Source organism: Corylus avellana, chromosome ca1 (genome assembly GCF_901000735.1).
Source record: "Corylus avellana chromosome ca1, CavTom2PMs-1.0".
Classification (NCBI taxonomy): domain Eukaryota; kingdom Viridiplantae; phylum Streptophyta; class Magnoliopsida; order Fagales; family Betulaceae; genus Corylus; species Corylus avellana.
The window spans coordinates 39899351-39917315 of record NC_081541.1 but is presented as its reverse complement, the minus strand read 5'-3'; the positions used below and the strand labels follow the sequence as shown (position 1 = coordinate 39917315).

The 17965-nt window shown below is 33.9% G+C and overlaps 1 protein-coding gene across 4 annotated transcripts; it reads left to right on the top strand.

Moving 5' to 3' along the window:
• The first annotated feature begins 871 nt into the window (after nucleotides 1–871).
• LOC132191020 (protein DETOXIFICATION 24-like) lies at nucleotides 872–15791 on the top strand. 4 transcript variants are annotated; one of them, XM_059606048.1, is made up of 10 exons: nucleotides 872–1051; nucleotides 5548–5623; nucleotides 11103–11365; nucleotides 11789–12330; nucleotides 13718–13804; nucleotides 13890–13946; nucleotides 14049–14287; nucleotides 14880–14998; nucleotides 15310–15396; nucleotides 15518–15791. In XM_059606048.1, the coding sequence occupies exons 3-10, from the start codon at nucleotides 11132–11134 to the stop codon at nucleotides 15605–15607; spliced, it is 1455 nt and encodes a 484-aa protein (XP_059462031.1). In that variant the 5' UTR covers nucleotides 872–1051; nucleotides 5548–5623; nucleotides 11103–11131; the 3' UTR covers nucleotides 15608–15791. The 4 variants fall into 4 exon arrangements, with proteins under 4 accessions (XP_059462031.1, XP_059462040.1, XP_059462024.1 ...); XM_059606057.1 differs by lacking the exon at nucleotides 872–1051 and adding an exon at nucleotides 10730–10809 and having other exon boundaries at nucleotides 5439–5623; XM_059606041.1 differs by lacking the exon at nucleotides 872–1051 and having other exon boundaries at nucleotides 5439–5623.
• The last annotated feature ends 2174 nt before the right edge of the window (nucleotides 15792–17965 follow it).

Genomic DNA, 17965 nt, shown 5'->3' with positions numbered 1-17965 from the left:
TGATCATTCATAAATTAATAAGCGAAATTCATACTATACATGATATAGGGTTCATCTCACTCGAGTAGTCAAGAAAATACCATCACTAAGGAATAAATATAATCCATCTTTGGTTGGCACAGACCGTCCACCTAACTACTAAGATGCAGTACAATCCATCTTCCTTAGGTATGAACTATCTAATTTCCTTAATAGGCTACACACAATCAAGGGAATAGTATAACCCATCTTCAATTGGTACGAACTGTCTACTTAAATTACACTAAACTAGGATGTAGTACAATCCGTCTTCCCTAGGCATGATCTATCTAACCCTCTTGATCATATGTCAATTAAAACCGTTATATAACAATTATTTACATAATCACAGAAAATATGAAGGATTGAGTTCAATCAATATAAAAGACTTTCTAAGATAATAGAAGAATTCATAATGATTGAATATAAACATTAAGATCAATTCTCACAGTTATACAACTATCAGGCATATAAAAAAACCCAAATTAAAATATAATTAAACCATTTTATTTGGAAAATGCTACATCAATGTCCTATTACAGAATTAGCTGTTCATCTTGGTGCTGTGATGGCCTCCTACCATAATCCTCTTTTCTTCATTTTGCCAATAAATTATAGAAATGCGGATAATATTTGCATTTGCATTCCTTAAAACCCCTATCCACATCCAAATTTATGAATATTAATTTTTGCTCTCCGTATTCACATATCCAGACAAGTACATATGCTGATGCGGGCGGTTATTATTGGCTAGCATTTTCACCCCTATGTGGTAGTACTAAAATTAGGATAAAATAATAATCTATAAAAGGCAAATCTCTTTGAAGAAAAGATAGGGGGAGAGAGAGAGCACTCCAGTCTCCAAAGACTTTGTCTTCAACGTAGAATATCCTTTTCCTCAATTCTTACTCTGTCTTTCTCTCTCTCTCTCTCTATGTACTGTCTACTGTTGGGAAGGAAGTTGGAAGCCATAGCTAAGGAAGGGGAGCTCCTAAGGCGATCCGTATACTAAAAAAGGCAACTGTAACACCAAGTAAGTAAAGTTTTCCCTTTCTTAACTCAAAAATTCTTATTTAGCTTTGATGTTATAACTGCCATGTCTTTGTACAATATGAATATTATCTATAAGCCTTATAATTTATAAATAGAAGTAACGACGTTGTGATCTACTACCACCATAATTAAAAAAAATAATAATAAAAAAAAAGAAAGAAGAAGAAGTGGTGTCTGGCGTTTTTTAAACACCGTGAATCAATCTATAAACACCATTAAAAAAAAAAAGATTTAAAAAAAAAAAAAAAAAAAAGTGGGGTCTATTATTTGGCATATTAAAAGGAGTAATGCTACAAATTCCTCTTGTGTCCCTCTTGAGTCCTTCCAAGAATGATGTGGCTATTAAAATTACTATTGAGCTTGTAATTAATCATTATTGAATTTTGATCAAATGGTGATTTTAATAACCACATTATTCTTGGAGTGACTCAAGAAAGACATAAGGGGACTTCTAAAATTACTCTATTAAAAGGGGCGAGTTATCCACGTATTAAAAGGTGGGGTCTATTTTTTTGGCATATTAAAATACTTTCCTGTTCAATGTTTGTTTTTCTTTCTTTCATGTCAAGGAAACTAGTGGCTCAGCATGGAATACAAAAGGCGAAAGCTAATTTATAAACATAACCTGATCATAAGATAATTAATTTACTATAAATATAAAGTATTTAATGTCTGTTCTTGATCATTATGTGCTTTTGTTCCTAACCACTTTTGCTCAATAATGGAAGTTATAGCCTAACAAATTAAAGTGTGCTTGGGTTGATCTTGTGGAAGGACAAGTAATTAAGCGTAATGTGATCAAAATATCTCGAATTGGATTTGATGAATCATAAGAGGAATCTGATAAAAAAAACAAAAAACAAAAAAACAGGAAGTAGTAGAAACTCATTTATGTCATATTTGTTATGTCTTGTGCCAATCATGCTTCTTTTTTACTTTTTTCTAACTATTATTACTCGAAACTCTTTTATGTCATATTTATTACGCCTTTTGGTCCATGACAACCCAAGAAGATTGAAGACCTTGTAATCCCATAAGCAGAAGAGGACAAAACAAGTGTTGCAGGGAAACCAAAAAAGTCCTCTTTTATTTGATCGGTTTCTATCTATCCGGTGAGTGGGTCAGTGGGGAGTGTAAGTTGTACCTATGAATCATGTGGCAGTTAGCAAACAGCCAACTCTAAACTACATTTATGTTTAAGTTTTGAGAGAAGGGTACGTAGTGGAGTTCATGGCCACACAAAAAGAAAATGGGTTTGGCCCTTTGAGCCATCCCGAAGGCCAATGAGGTGTCTTTGGCCTAGGCTACACTCAAATGGCCTAGGCTCTCAACAGGGGTGGCCGGTCACCACCTGGGGTGGCCAGCCACCCCATTTCTCACCCATTTCTTTTATTATTATTATTTTTTTTTTTTAATTTTGATTTATTTTTTTAATTAAAATAATAGTTTATTATTTTATTTCAGTGGACCAATCTGGACCGTTTGATGAAAATGAATGGTCCAAATTGGTGATTGGAGATCCCCTTTAATTCAAGGGGATCCTGATCCCACTTCTTACACTCTCTCCGTCTAGCTTTGCTCATCTTTTTGGAAATTGGGCCTGTAAAGAGGAAATAATTGTCTTCTCTTTTGTCCTCTCAGGGTATTCATATTCAACTCAACAAAATAGACGAAATAAATGCTATTTTGTTAAGCCATGTAGCTAAAAAATCATTTCACACGCCTTAACAAAATACCAAACCATCTGTTGAGGTATGGTGCTCAACAAATTTGCAAAGCATTTTAACTCAACAATGCATATCATATATAATAAAAAATTCGTCCATTCTCTATCTACTAGTTAAAAAAATAATTTTATCTTTCTTGAATGCTTGAGGTTGAGTGCTTTATGTTGAACAAAGAATAAATAAATAGTAGAAAATTATTATTTAAATGGTAGAGAAAGAATATTTAAATAAATGATTAAATACTAAATACCCCCTTGGAGTTTCATAACTTGTACCTATAGTTATGAAACACTTTTAAATCATACACCTTTAAGTTTCAAAAAATTCTATACCAGTGTTTGCAAAATTGCCTAAACCATTTTAGGATGAGGCAATGAGGGCAACAGTTGACTTGATAAATCTTTTACCATCAATTTCTTTGGATGAGGACATTCCTCAAAGGGTTTGGACATGGAAAGATGTTTATTTAAAGCACTTAAGAATGTTTGGCTACACAGCATTCACACATGTTCCTAGAGATGAGAGGTCAAATCTTGATAACAAAGTCAAGCAATGTATCTTTATGGGTTATGGGCATGAGGAGTTTGGTTATAGATTGTGAGATCAGGTTAATAAGAAAATCATATGGAGCAGAGATGTTGTCTTCTTTGAAGATCAAACCATTGAAGACTTGGATCAGAAAAATGCAGAGTCTCTTAGTGAATACCGTGTTGATTTTGGTCCAGTTGTTCATCCTTGTGTGATGCATGATGAACACATGAGAGATGTACAAGAAGAACATGTTGATACAGTTGGTGAAAATTGTGAGTCTGCAATTGAAAATGTGGAGTTAGAAGAACGTCTAGAGGGAGCTTCTTCAAAACCATCCACTAAGTCCTTCGCTATGAAGGATTTGGGACCCGTAAAGCAAATTCTCAATAGAAAGAATGGAAAATTGTGCCTACCATAAAAGAGTTATATTGAGAAGGTTTTGGACATGTTCAACATGAGTAAGGCAAAACCGGCGGGCTCTACACTTGCAAGTAATTTAAAATTGAATTCAAAGCAAAGTCCTACAAGTGAAAAAGAAAAAGATAAAGATAAAATGAATAAAATGCCTTATGCATCAGCCGTAGCTAGCTTAATGTACGCCATGATGTATATGAGGCCTAATATCGCTCATGCTGTTGAAGTTGTTAGTCGGTTCATTTCTAATCTTGACAAAAAAACATTGGGTAGCTGTGAAATGGATTCTTAGGTATCTTAGAGGTACTTCGAGGGCATTGATGCGGTCTTTCTTTTGTCAAAAAATAATCAATAATAAAATAACCACTCGCAATAGAACGAATCCTTGTAGGATAGTGCTATGTTGAGGGTGTCGAGCTTCAAGGACTGCAGGGGGTGTTGTTATCAAGTTTATCAAGATTAAATATAACTTAATTAAAAGAAGTTTGATTTGTGTTCATTATAACTAAATGCATAAAAGTAAAGACATAAACATAAACATAAAGATAGTAGTGATGAGAGATAGATTATGGGGTTGATTTCTCCACTAACCGCATAACAATGATCATTCCTAAATTAATAAGCGAAATTCATACTATATATGATATAGGGCTCATCTCACTCGAGTAGTCAAGAAAATACCATCACTAAGGAATAAATATAATCCATCTTTGGTTGGCACAGACCGTCCACCTAACTACTAAGATGCAGTACAATCCATCTTCCTTAGGTATGGACTATCTAATTTCCTTAATAGGCTACACACAATCAAGGGAATAATATAACTCATCTTCAGTTGGTACGAACTGTCTACTTAAATTACACTAAACTAGGATGTAGTACAATCCGTCTTCCCTAGGCATAATCTATCTAACCCTCTTGATCATATGTCAATTAAAGCCGTTATATAACAATTATTTACATAATCACAGAAAATATGAAGGATTGAGTTCAATCAGTATAAAAGACTTTTTAAGAGAATAGAAGAATTCATAATGATTGAATATAAACATTAAGATCAATTCTCACAGTTATACAACTATCATGCATATAAAAAAACCCAAATTAAACTATAATTAAACCATTTTATTTGGAAAAGGCTACATCAATACCCTATTACAGAATTAGCTGTTCATCTTGGTGCTGGGATGACCTCCTACCATGATCCTCTTTTCTTCATTTTGCCAATAACTTTTCATCATATATATTATTTAATATTTAGCATCTAGTAAATCTATAGTAGGTGATGAGAAAGAACATTTTAAAAAATAATAATAATAAAAGAATAACATATAATGCAATTAAATTAGAACAAATCATACGAGTTTTCTAACAGTGAAATCCAATAACATTATAACTCCAGCAAATATAAGAAATATAAATTATAAATCCAGCAAACATAAATTAAAAAATATTATATATATATAAACACGAATAATATTTGCATTTGCATTCCTTAAAACCCCTATCCACATCCAAATTTATGAATATTAATTTTTGCTCTCCGTATTCACATATCCAGATAAGTACAGATGCTGATGCGGGCGGTTATTATTGGCTAGCATTTTCACCCCTATGTGGTAGTACTAAAATTAGGATAAAATAATAATCTATAAAAGGCAAATCTCTTTGAAGAAAAGATAGGGGGAGAGAGAGAGCACTCCAGTCTCCAAAGACTTTGTCTTCAACGTAGAATATCCTTTTCCTCAATTCTTACTCTGTCTTTCTCTCTCTCTCTCTCTATGTACTGTCTACTGTTGGGAAGGAAGTTGGAAGCCATAGCTAAGGAAGGAGAGCTCCTAAGGCGATCCGTATACTAAAAAAGGCAACTGTAACACCAAGTAAGTAAAGTTTTCCCTTTCTTAACTCAAAAATTCTTATTTAGCTTTGATGTTATAACTGCCATGTCTTTGTACAATATGAATATTATCTATAAGCCTTATAAGAGCATTCCCAATAGAAAAACCAAATGTTACTTTTATCTAAAATGGCTCTTCAAATGTTCGAAAAACCCCCTACATTGGATGAGCAAAAAAAAAAATGTAAAATAGATATTTGATTAGAAGAGCTAAAAAAAAACTAAATGTAACAGTACTTTTTAAGAGAGCCATTTTATTTTTTATTGTTTCTCTCTCCTGTTTTATCTTTTTCCCAAATCTTTTCCCACCTTCTTTTTTTTTTTTTTTTCGTTCTCCTGCTCTCTCTCTCTCTCTCATAGCAGCGTCTAAAAAAAAAGCCTTTCCAGCTCAATATGGATTCTATCTTTAGAAAAGAAATAAAGATAGAATAAATAAAGAGTAAAAAAATAATATTTTAATAGAATAGATAGAAATATAACTAATCGGATGTGGAGACACTTAAAAATGGCTTAATTAAACTAGATAAAAGTGAGTTTTGAAGAGTAATGTTACATAAAAATATGACTCTTCCATTGGAAATGCTCTAATTTATAAATAGAAGTAACGACGTTGTGATCTACTACCACCATAAAAAAAAAAAAAAAAAAAAAAAAAAGAAGAAGTGGTGTCTGGCGTTTATTAAACACCGTGAATCAATCTATAAACACCATAAAAAATAAAAATAAAATAAAAAGATTTTTTTTTAAAAAAAAAAAAGGAAAAAAAGAAAAGAAAAGTGGGGTCTATTATTTGGTATATTAAAAGGAGTAATGCTACAAATCCCTCTTGTGTTCCTCTTGACTCCTTCCAAGAATAACGTGGCTATTAAAATCACTATTGAGCTTGTAATTAATCATTATTGAATTTTGATCAAATGGTGATTTTAATAACCACATTATTCTTGGAGTGACTCAAGAAAGACACAAGAAAGACTTCTAAAATTACTCTATTAAAAGGAGCGAGTTATCAACGTATTAAAAGGTGGGGTCTATTTTTTTGGCATATTAAAATACTTTCCTGTTCAATGTTTGTTTTTCTTTCTTTCATGTCAAGGAAACTAGTGGCTACTATAAATATAAAGTATTTAATGTCTGTTCTTGATCATTATGTGCTTTTGTTCCTAACCACTTTTGCTCAATAATGGAAGTTATAAGTTTATAACCTAACAAATTAAAGTGTGCTTGGGTTGATCTTGTGGAAGGACAAGTAATTAAGCGTAATGTGATCAAAATATCTCGAATTGGATTTGATGAATCATAAGAGGAATCTGATAAAAAAAACAAAAAAACAGGAAGTAGTTGAAACTCTTTGTCATATTTATTATGTCTTGTGCCAATCATGCTTCTTTTTTACTTTTTTGTAACTATTATTACTCGAAACTCTTTTATGTCATATTTAGTACGCCTTTTGGTCCATGACAACCCAAAAAGATTGAAGACCTTGTAATCCCATAAGCAGAAGAGGACAAAACAAGTGTTGCAGGGAAACCAAAAAAGTCCTCTTTATTTGATCGGTTTCTATCTATCCGGTGAGTGGGTCAGTGGGGGGTGTAGGTTGTACCTATGAATCATGTGGCAGTTAGCAAACAGCCAACTCTAAACTACATTTATGTTTAAGTTTTGAGAGAGGGGCACGTAGTGGAGTTCATGGCCACACAAAAAGAAAATGGGTTTGGCCCTTCGAGCCACCCCGAAGGGTCATGAGGTGCCTTTAGCCTAGGCCACACTCAAATGGCCTAGGCTCTCAACAGGGGTGGCCGGTCACCACGTGGGGTGGCCAGCCACCCCATTTTTCACCCATTTCTTTTATTATTTTAATTTTGATTTATTTTTTTAATTAAAATAATAATTTATTATTTTACTTTAGTGGACCAATCTGTACCGTTTGAAGAAAATGAATGGTCCAAATTGGTGATTGGAGATAATTGGAGATCCCCTTTAATTCAAGGGGATCCTGATCCCACTTCTTACACTCTCCTTCTAGCTTTGCTCATCTTTTTGGAAATTGAGCCTGTAAAGAGGAAATAATTGTCTTCTCTTTTGTCCTCACAGGGTATTCATATTCAGCTCAACAAAATAGGCGAAGTAAATGCTATTTTGTTGAGCCATGTAGCTAAAAAATCATCTCACACGACTTAACAAAATACCTAACCATCTGTTGAAGTATGGTGTTCAACAAATTTGCAAAGCATTTTAACTCAACAATGCATATCATATATAATAAAAAATTCGTCCATTCTCTATCTACTAATTAAAAAAATAATTTTATCTTTCTTGAATGCTTGAGGTTGAGTGCTTTATGTTGAAAAAAGAATAAATAAATAATAGAAAAATATTATTTAAATGGTAGAGAAAGAATATTTAAATAAATGGTTAAATACTAAATACCCCCTGGAATTTCATAACTTTATTTTTTTTTTTCATATGGTTTCATTTTTATCATAGGAGGTCCCTGTGATTTTGATAATATACCAAATTAGTCATTCTGTCAGTTGATCGTTAGTTGACATAACAGAATTCTACATGGACCAATCAAATGTTGACACGTGGCACCCACTTAATTTTTTTTTTTTTTATAAAAAATGAAAAAAAAAATTGGGGGTGGCTCAGTCACCCCCTTTGGCCATGGGGGTGGCCAGGCCACCCCCAGTTGGCCGGATGAGCCACCCCCTTGGCTCCAAGGGGGTGGCTGAAACCACCCCCTGTGGGTACCGAAACCACCCTCAATGGTGGTTGGGGGTGGTTTCGGCCACCCCCTTGGCTCCGATGGGGTGTCTCCTTGGTGCCCAAGGGGGTGGCCGAAACCCACCCCCAATGGGTACTGGGGGTGGCCGAAACCCACCATGGGGGCCACCCCCATCCGGTTTGATGGGGGTGGCCAGGCCACCCCCATGGCCAAGGGGGGTGGCTCCCAAATGGCCAAGCCACCCCCAATTTTTTTTTTTTTTTTTTTTTTAAAAAAAATACGTTTGTTTTTTTAATTTTAAGAAAATTATGTGGGTGCCACATGTTAACATTTGATTAGTTCACGTGGAATTCCGTTAAGTCAACTAACAGAATGACTAATTTGGTCTATTATCAAAATCACAGGGACCTCGTGTGATAAAAATGAAACCCTAGGAAGAAAAAAATAAAGTGATGAAACCCCAAGGGTATTTAGTATTTAACCCTTAAATAAAATAATAAAAGTTAAAAGTTAAAATGACGAGTCAGAAATAGGTACTTTAAGAAAGTGAGTAATTAAAATAAAAAAAATGTAATCATTTTAGCCAAACATATGTTGAGCCAAATGTGAATGCTCCCAATCATACTTATCTCTCCTTGTAGCTCTGCTCATCTTTTTGTAAAGAAAGAAAGAAAGTAAAGTGGACTAAGCAACGTACTAATTTCTATTTCTTACAGCTTTACTCTTCCAGTAGACTTTTTATTTTATTTTATTTTTTTCTATTCGTACCCTTTTGATAGATTACTACGCAGTCCTGAATTTTGTACTCTTTTTTCTTGCATGGTGAAAGAAATTTACATGACGAGACTTCTCTCTCTCATTTTCCAGGCCCCTTTTTTTTTTTTTTGCACAAAAGAGGAATTCAGTCGTTTCAGTAACCTTCCAAATAGTAAGCTTTATATATAAGTTTTTTTTTTTTAAACAACATAACATCTTCAAACACTGTTTATGTTTGGTTAGGAGAAAAACTTGTGTAATAACTAGAATAGGAAATTGAAAAAGTTTATTTTGAAGTGATTTTTTTAATTAAATAGTAGTAAAAAGTAAATAATGTGATATAAAAGGTAAATAATGTGATATTAAAGGGAAAATATTTTGATATTGATTTTTTTTAAGGAATTGAGTGAATAGGGTTTGGGAATGGGGGTATTGTTTAACAATCAAACCCTATATATATATATATATATATATATATATATGAGAAATGATTTATGTTAATATTTTGTCCATATTTTCTTTACATCATTTTACAAGTTAATTATTAGATTTGTGGAATTATGTCAACTTCATAAATCTAATAGTTAATATATTAAATTTGTAAGAAAATATAAAAATAAACAAATAAACAAATTATTGACACAAATCATTTATATATATATATAGAGACACATGTGTGAGAGAAAGTTATTCATTCTCTTGAGTACAAATATGGCAGAAATCTGCAGGAAAGGTAACAGCAAAAAAACACAACAAATATATACACACGTGTTAGAATCTCAACTAACACAACAAAAAAAGAAAGAGCACTAGAGCAAGCTTCGGTATGAAAATATATTTCACAATAACTTTCCTTATTTTTTTATATACTATTAAAATATTATTTATTTACAAAATACAAGTTCACTTTATTCACAAAATCCCAACACAATCCCTAATTAAAGATAAAAAAAATGAAAGAAGAGAGGGGAAAGATGAATATTTATATTAAAATAATGTATAGGGAACCACTTTTTGTTTCCTATACATTGAAAAACACTGTAGCAACCCTTGATGGTTAATAAATATATGGAATTTGGTGTGAGTAGATTTTTGTGGTTTTTTTTTTTTTTTTAATTTTTCCTAAACATAGAGAAGGGAATGAGATATATGGCATCTGCTGCTAGTGCTCTAACAGCCATGTTGGAAAGAACAAAAACGCTGCTTTCAAGACAACGAGTAGCATGCTTTTTCAAGAAAAAAGCGAAGGTTAGGGATTCGTAACCAGTGTCTTATTTACAATGTGGATAATTTTTTTTTTTATTTGAATAGAAATAAAAATTAATTAATGTAATATAAATACAAAACAATATCTTAATTTTTGTGAGAGAAATGCAGAAAAAAAAAAAAAAAAAAAAACATTTGATAATAGTCTTAAAAAGAAATGAATGATGTCAATAATTTGTCTATATTTTTCTCATATTCTTCTATAAATTCAATAGATTAACAATTAGATTTATGGACTCCACCATTAAATTGTGTGGGATCCATTAGGATTTGATACTTTTATTTAGCCATTACTTATACATTGTTTTGAGTTTGTCAATGTACAACTTTTTTGTTGAACAGGCACCACGTACATTATATCAAAATGGTGCTGTGACTTGCTTTCGATGGATAAGGATCTCAAATTATTATCACTTTTAGCAGTTAATGTCTCAAACTTTATGTAGAACTTACATGTCCAGATAAGTAGTCAAACAGCCTAAAATTTATTTAATTAAATGACAATTTGGGCATCTAATGTGATAGAGTACTTCATATGAAACTCACCAGCCTCAATAAGTGGTTGAGTAACTTAAAATTTATTTATGCTGGTGAATCCCCAGCAATTCAAGCAACTAAATATTGTTGTGGATTCCAAAACGCTTTGATAGTCAAATGAGCAATAACTTTAATTCAACTATCTAAAACCATAATCTAACAAGATATTTTGGTACAGTATTTGTTTTTACAGGATTAATTAGTAGGATGGACGAGAGATTGCTTGGATCAGACCCAAAAGAGAATAGCAGTCTGTCAAGGAGGATATGGGTGGAAACGAAAAAAATATCCAAGATAGCATTTCCTACTATGATAGCTAGGGTTACTCAATTTGGAATGTTTGTGGTGACACAGGCATTTATAGGACATCTTGGTGAACTGGATCTTGCGGCTTATGCACTCATACAAATCATTACTGTTCGGTTTGTGAATGGGATACTGGTAAGAATCTCTATCTTCCTAATTTTGTTTTGGATGCATCATATTTCCAAAGCTTGTAATTGTAATAAATTACCTTTTCTTTTGGAAAGTAATAGAGTACTATATGCTACACTTATGAGTAATACTACACCTATAACTTTTTTAATTTCTTTTATAATATGTTGGTCACTAAAATAATTAACGCCCTCTAATCACATTTTAACGCATATCAAGTAATTGTAAAAGAACTGTACATATATGTCACATATATTGACCCAAATTTTCACATCAATAATGCGAAAATTTGTGTTTTCTAAAATCAGAAGAGGGAAAGAAATAGGAACATGTTTCCAAAATCTATGGAAATCAAATTTTGTTTTTTTTTAAACATTTCCTATCAATGTGTAACACTTTTATTTTTCTCATTTAAATTTGATGATGTAGCTGGGCATGTCAAGTGCCACTGAGACTCTATGTGGGCAAGCATTTGGAGCAAAGCAGTACCACATGATGGGAATATACTTGCAACGCTCATGGATCATCAACATTGTTGCTGCAACAATCTTGCTCCCCGTCTTCATCTTCTCAACACCCCTCTTCAAACTACTCGGCGAGGAAGATGACGTTGCAGAAATTGCTGGTTATATCTCTCTCTGGTTCATTCCAGTTCTCTACTTTTTTCCCTTTTCCTTCAGCATTCAAAAGTACTTACAAACGCAGCTCAGAAACCCTATTGTCGGATGGCTCTCTGCTCTCTCTTTTGTGCTTCATGTTCTCTTGTCATGGATTTTTGTGAACAAACTGAGCTTGGGGATTCCTGGTGCAATGGGTGCGATGATCATATCATATTGGTTAGTGTTAATTGGAATGTTCTGGTACGTGTTTGGAGGTTGGTGCCCCAACACATGGAGCGGTTTCTCAATAGCTGCTTTTAGTGATTTATTACCAGTATTGAAGCTCTCATTATCCTCGGGTGTGATGCTTTGGTAAGTCATTTTTCTTCGCCGAATTTGTTCAAACACGTAAAATATTTAATTTAAATTGAATGAATTGACGGAGTTAAAGTTCGATCCCATGACCTTTGACTCTAATACCATGTTAAATTATCAATTATCCAATAAGCTTAAGCTTTTAGAAAGATGTAAATTTAATCACTTAATCATTACTTTAACAAGTACACTGTCGGGAGTCAGTCAGGACACGGCCGAGACCTAGTCGGTCCATTTTAGTAATTTAAAGTTTAATATGATTGAATAAAAAATATATATGTAAAAAAAATTGTGATTTTCTGTACATACCAATTACTAGAAAATATTTTTCAGAAAATTATTTTTTAGGAAAATATTTTATGTCGAAACAAAAGGAGCCTAATTAAGTAACTTCTGCGAGGTCTGATGATGTCATGCATTTGGCGGAATCCCAAATCTCCTTAATTCTTAGGGGTCAAGATTGAATCCTAGGCCTTAGGGGTGAAATTTTTAACTTCGAAATGAAGTCCCACCATAATTTTCTGATCATGGCGTCTAGAGAGTTACCCAAAGATTTGGAGAAGAAGACGGTAGGCGTGTTGTATTGAGAGAGTAGAGAGCTGTTACAATAGATCTGATTAGGGTGGCTCTGCTTGCATGAGCTTGGTAGAACTTTCGCCTTTCAACTAGAGATCTTTTTTGAACCTTTTTTTTTTGATATCTTTGAACGTGCTCTTTTTGGGTAGATGAAGGAAGATAGAAAGGCCGAGATATTTAGCTTTAATGGGTTTTCTGCAAATTTAGGATGCAGGATGTTGTGAGTGTTGTGTTGTGTTTCACAATAATAAAACATAAACTAAAAAAGTAGTTAATATATTTAGGTGGACCAAAACCCATTAGTTTAGGCATTTGGGTTAAAGCGGTGTCCAAATATATCTATTAATGTACTCTTGTTTTATTATGAGTGCACTTATGAGTATTGAATCCTACACTGAAGATGTATAAAGAAAAAAAAAAAAAAAAAAAGTAGTTAATTAATATACTTAAGTGGACCCAAATTCATTAGCTTAGGCTTTTGTGCTAAAGTGATGTTTAAATATGAATATTAATATATTATTGTTAAAACCTTTTATCTCCCAATATGTTTGTCTCTTCTTCCGCTATTGATACGAGTGTTTTGATTTGACGCGTTTGGTTTGATTTTTCACTTGTAAGTTTTGTATCTCACATTGAATAGTAAATGTACCTAATTAAGTGGATCCAAGTCTATTAACATAGCCTTTTAGGCTAAATGTACCCCTGTTTCACTTTATCAACAACCTTCCTAACACGAGACCAAGTTGGTTGCTTAACCCCTTATATGTCTACTAAATGTACTCCTGTTTCACTTTTACATTCCCAACAGCTTAGAGTTGTGGTACAATGCCGTTTTAGTCTTACTGGCAGGATACGTGAAAAACGCCACCGTTGAAATATCTGCATTTTCCATCTGGTAAGGGCATATGATCATTTCTCTTTTATGTTTTGGATTTGAATCCACCGAAAGTATCCTAAATTGAATTGAATCGACCTTGCAGCCTCAATATCATAGCTTGGGATTTTATGGTTTTCCTTGGCTTCCTAACTGCTGCTAGGTATATAAATATATGTGTGAATTATTAATTACCCATTTTCCTTGTTTATTACTTAATTAAATTTGCTTAAACTGATGGATTATGATCATTCACTTTGCCTAGCGTCCGAGTTTCGAATGAATTAGGGAAAGGAGATGCAGAAGCTGCAAAGTTCGCCGTTAAAGTCATTTCCAGTATTTCTGTATGTCTTGGAGTGGTCTCCTGGATTCTATGCCTAATTTTTGGTCGTAAAATCGGTTGCTTGTTCACAAGTGACGAGGAAGTTATCGAAGCTGTTTCAGACCTCTCTATCCTTCTTAGCTTGTCTGTCTTACTCAACAGTGTCCAGCCAGTACTCTCAGGCATGTATTTGATTACATTACATCATGACAATAGTTAAACGAAACTGTTAAAGTAATGATTAAGTGATTAAATTTATCTCTTCTTATCAGTTTAAGCTTTTAGGATAAATGATGATTTAATATAGTATCAGAGCCAAAGGTCATAGAATCGACTATGTCAATTCACCTCCTTATTAAAAAGAAGTTTGAGCCTACATATGAGGGGAAGTGTTAAAGTAATGATTAAGTGATTAAATTTCTCTCTTCATATCAGCTTAAGCTTTTGGGATAAGTGGTGATCGATTTAACAAAAATACACTCCCAAGTTCTTTACAAGTATAAACATGGCCGAAGGGTAGGTCATTCGATTATGGTGCTTCGTGAACTATTAGGTTTAAGGTAAAATCCTTTGAGTGCAAACAATTTTTTAGTGTCACAGTACCTGTAGTTGAAAGCCGGAGTTTTAGCCAATTTGTGTGGAGGAGACGCTTTACACAGTATCCCGAAAATCTAGTTCAGGCGAAGCCCCGATTAATATATATATATATATATATAGGAATCTTATTTTGTTTTTGATTTCTACTGTCTCATTCTATAACTTGTGTTTTTGCAGGCGTGGCTGTAGGTTCTGGTCGCCAAAGCGTGGTTGCATATATCAACATAGGTTGCTATTTTCTGATTGGGGTGCCTGTGGGATGTCTTCTTGGATACGTGGCCGATCTAGGAATTACGGTAAGAAAGTAGTTTTTTTTTTAAAAAAAAAAAAAACATCATTGAGTAGTTAACGAACAATGAGATCAAAACTGACATTCCATGAGAAAATAGATATGTGGGTGGACATTGAATTTATTCAAATATTAATTAAATGATTAAATTTTTTATTTTTTATTTTTTATTAGCTTATAATTTTAGAACAAATAATTCTTGCAATGTAATTTAATTGTTTCAATGCTATGGCAATATCATCGGTCATATTTACTATGTAGATGGAGGAAGATAAGCATGCCTTAGTTCTTAATTTTTGTTCTTAATAAACTTTTCAGGGTCTATGGATTGGAATGATTATTGGAGTTGTGATGCAATCACTTGTGCTCGGCTACGTTACCTTTAAGACTGATTGGAATGAACAGGTAAATCCCAGTGATTGCAAATTGCATATATCATCACTAGTTTCAACAATTTTATATAACAGAAATGTCATTTAGGATGATAATACATTTAACGACGGTTTTTATTGATGTTTTTATGTAGGTGAAGAAAGCATCGGATCGCCTGAGTAAGTGGCTCTTAAAACCTTCGGATGAATCTAATGGACATTCTACTGAGGAAAGTTATGGATGATTAACACTAGTATTTTTTTATGTGTAGCATTTCTCTTCAAATAATTAATGTAATCTTTTAAAAGAATCAGTGATTTTTTTTTTTTTTCAAATAATGTAATCGCTTATGAGAAAATTAGGGAGTGTATTTTCCTTCAAATAACCTAATTTCTTAGGAGAAAATTAGGTATATTTTTCCTAATTACCTTTATTTTACCAGCTTGCATGAATAAGACCTAAGCTGTATTGAATAAGAGATTTGAACAATTTCTTAAGCATATTTCATCTTGCATGAAATTTGGGAAACCTCGGCTCCCTCAGATCGAGTAGTCAATATTCTATAGCAATAAATGAAGAAGGAGCCCATTAGTTGGCAGCCACCCAACCATTTGATACGGGGATCCGGATCCACTCCAGTCCATAATCTGGGGAGTATTTAATTCATTGTTAGATTTCTTAAAGAAATGCTAGCGTCACAAATGTGCCACGTGTCCTCCCAATAAAATATTAATTAATACTTAAAAAATAAAAAATAAATAAATAAAAAGATGGGTGGCCGGCCACCCCATGGCCTTTGGGGGTGGTCCGGCCACCCCCAAGGACCAAAATAAATATATATATACATTTTTTTTTTTTTTTTCATTTGCTCCTTAGGGGTGGCTTCGGCCCTCAGCCACCGCCAAATCCCAACCCCATATATATTTTATTCTTTCATTTTGGCCCTTGGGGGTGGTTGGACCACCCCCAAGGGCCATGATCATCAAGCGAAAACCCTAAACTCAGCATGAAAAAAAAAAAAAAAAAAGAAGCAACAAATTAGTGTACATACCAGTGTGATGAGGAGGCTAGTTGGAGTACTAGTTGATGAGAGGGAGGAGTTCGATCGGTAGAGTCAGGACGGCCAGTACTGGACGAGACGACTACACGCGCTGCACCATGGTGCATGGAGAAAGAGTGAGTTAAAACAAGCTTGGTTCTCAAGATTGAGTACCGCATTGATCGCTCTTGGATTTACAGCCTCAAAGTCTGATTCGTCTTTATTTATTTGCAAATCCACTCATTTCATCATGTATGTTTTAATATATGTTGACGATATTATTATTACATGTTCTAAACCTAAAGCTATTGATGCATTACTTAACCATATGGAATCTGACTTTGCTGTAAAGGATTTGGGTAATCTGAATTTTTTCTTGGGTATAGAAGTCTCAAAATTCTCAGATGGTATCACTTTGTCTCAACGGCGGTATATTCTTGACATTCTCAAGCGAACCAAAATGCTTGATGCCAAACCTGTATGCACTCCAATGGCTACATCTGAGCACTTATCAACTTTTGAAGGAGAAGTGTTTGATGATCCTACACTCTATCGCAGTACAATAGGCGCACTTCAACATCTCTCCATCACAAGACCGGACATTGCATTCACTATCAATCGACTTTCTCAATTTATACATAATCCGTTGCTACCACATTGGCAAACTGCCAAGCGTCTCTTGAGCTATCTTAAACATACACTAGAATTTGGTTTAAAAACTCAGCACTCATCCTCTCATGTTTTGCAAGCCTATTCTAATGCGGATTGGGCTGGGTCCCGTGATGATCGTCGCTCAACTGGGGGTTATTGTGTTTTCTTGGGAACAAACCTTATTTCATGGAGCTGCAAGAAACAAGCTACTGTTGCCAGATCTAGCACTGAAGCCGAGTACAAAGCCTTGGCCAACACTGCTGCCGAACTCTCATGGTTACAATCCTTACTATTCGAACTTGGTCTCCCAATTTCAGCACCTCCCGTGCTTTGGTGTGACAACATAGGTGCGACTTATCTTTCCAGAAATCCTGTTTTTCATGCCTGGACGAAACATGTGGCAATAGATTTTCACTTTGTCCGTGAAATGGTCGCCTCCAAAGCACTTAATATTCGATTTATCTCCACCAAAGATCAAGTCGCCGATATCTTCACCAAGCCTTTATCTTCTAAAAGATTTTCTACTCTCTGTGACAAGCTATAGGTTGTTTCACCCTCACTCAGCTTGAGGGGGCGTGTAAAGAATAATGATAATCCACCGTGATATAAACAGCAAGTATTCAAATTCAAACATATTATATCTATTATAGATAAGCTCTCTTCTTATCATATTAGATAGACTTCTCATGATAGAGTTTCAATTGTAATTTAAATTATCTCTGTAGATCAGTTAGAATTCAAATATGTAATTTTGTTCTATATATACATACAGCCTACGACTCAATTGAGCAAGGCAAAACAACCATTTATACTCTTAACAAGTGAGGACGGCCATTGGGGGAGGAGGTCAGACGGAGAAACAGGGAGCTAAGAGAGAGAGAGAGCAGGAGCTGATCGAGAAAAGAGAGAAGA

What these genes read in the sequence shown, in the direction of transcription:
- LOC132191020 (XM_059606048.1), top strand. Translation starts at nt 11,132, where the DNA reads ATGGACGAGAGATTGCTTGGATCAGACCCAAAAGAGAATAGCAGTCTG. An exon ending in ATATCTGCATTTTCCATCTG is followed by an intron (nt 13,805 to 13,889) that starts GTAAGGGCATAT and finishes TCGACCTTGCAG; the next exon opens with CCTCAATATCATAGCTTGGG. An exon ending in AGACTGATTGGAATGAACAG is followed by an intron (nt 15,397 to 15,517) that starts GTAAATCCCAGT and finishes GTTTTTATGTAG; the next exon opens with GTGAAGAAAGCATCGGATCG.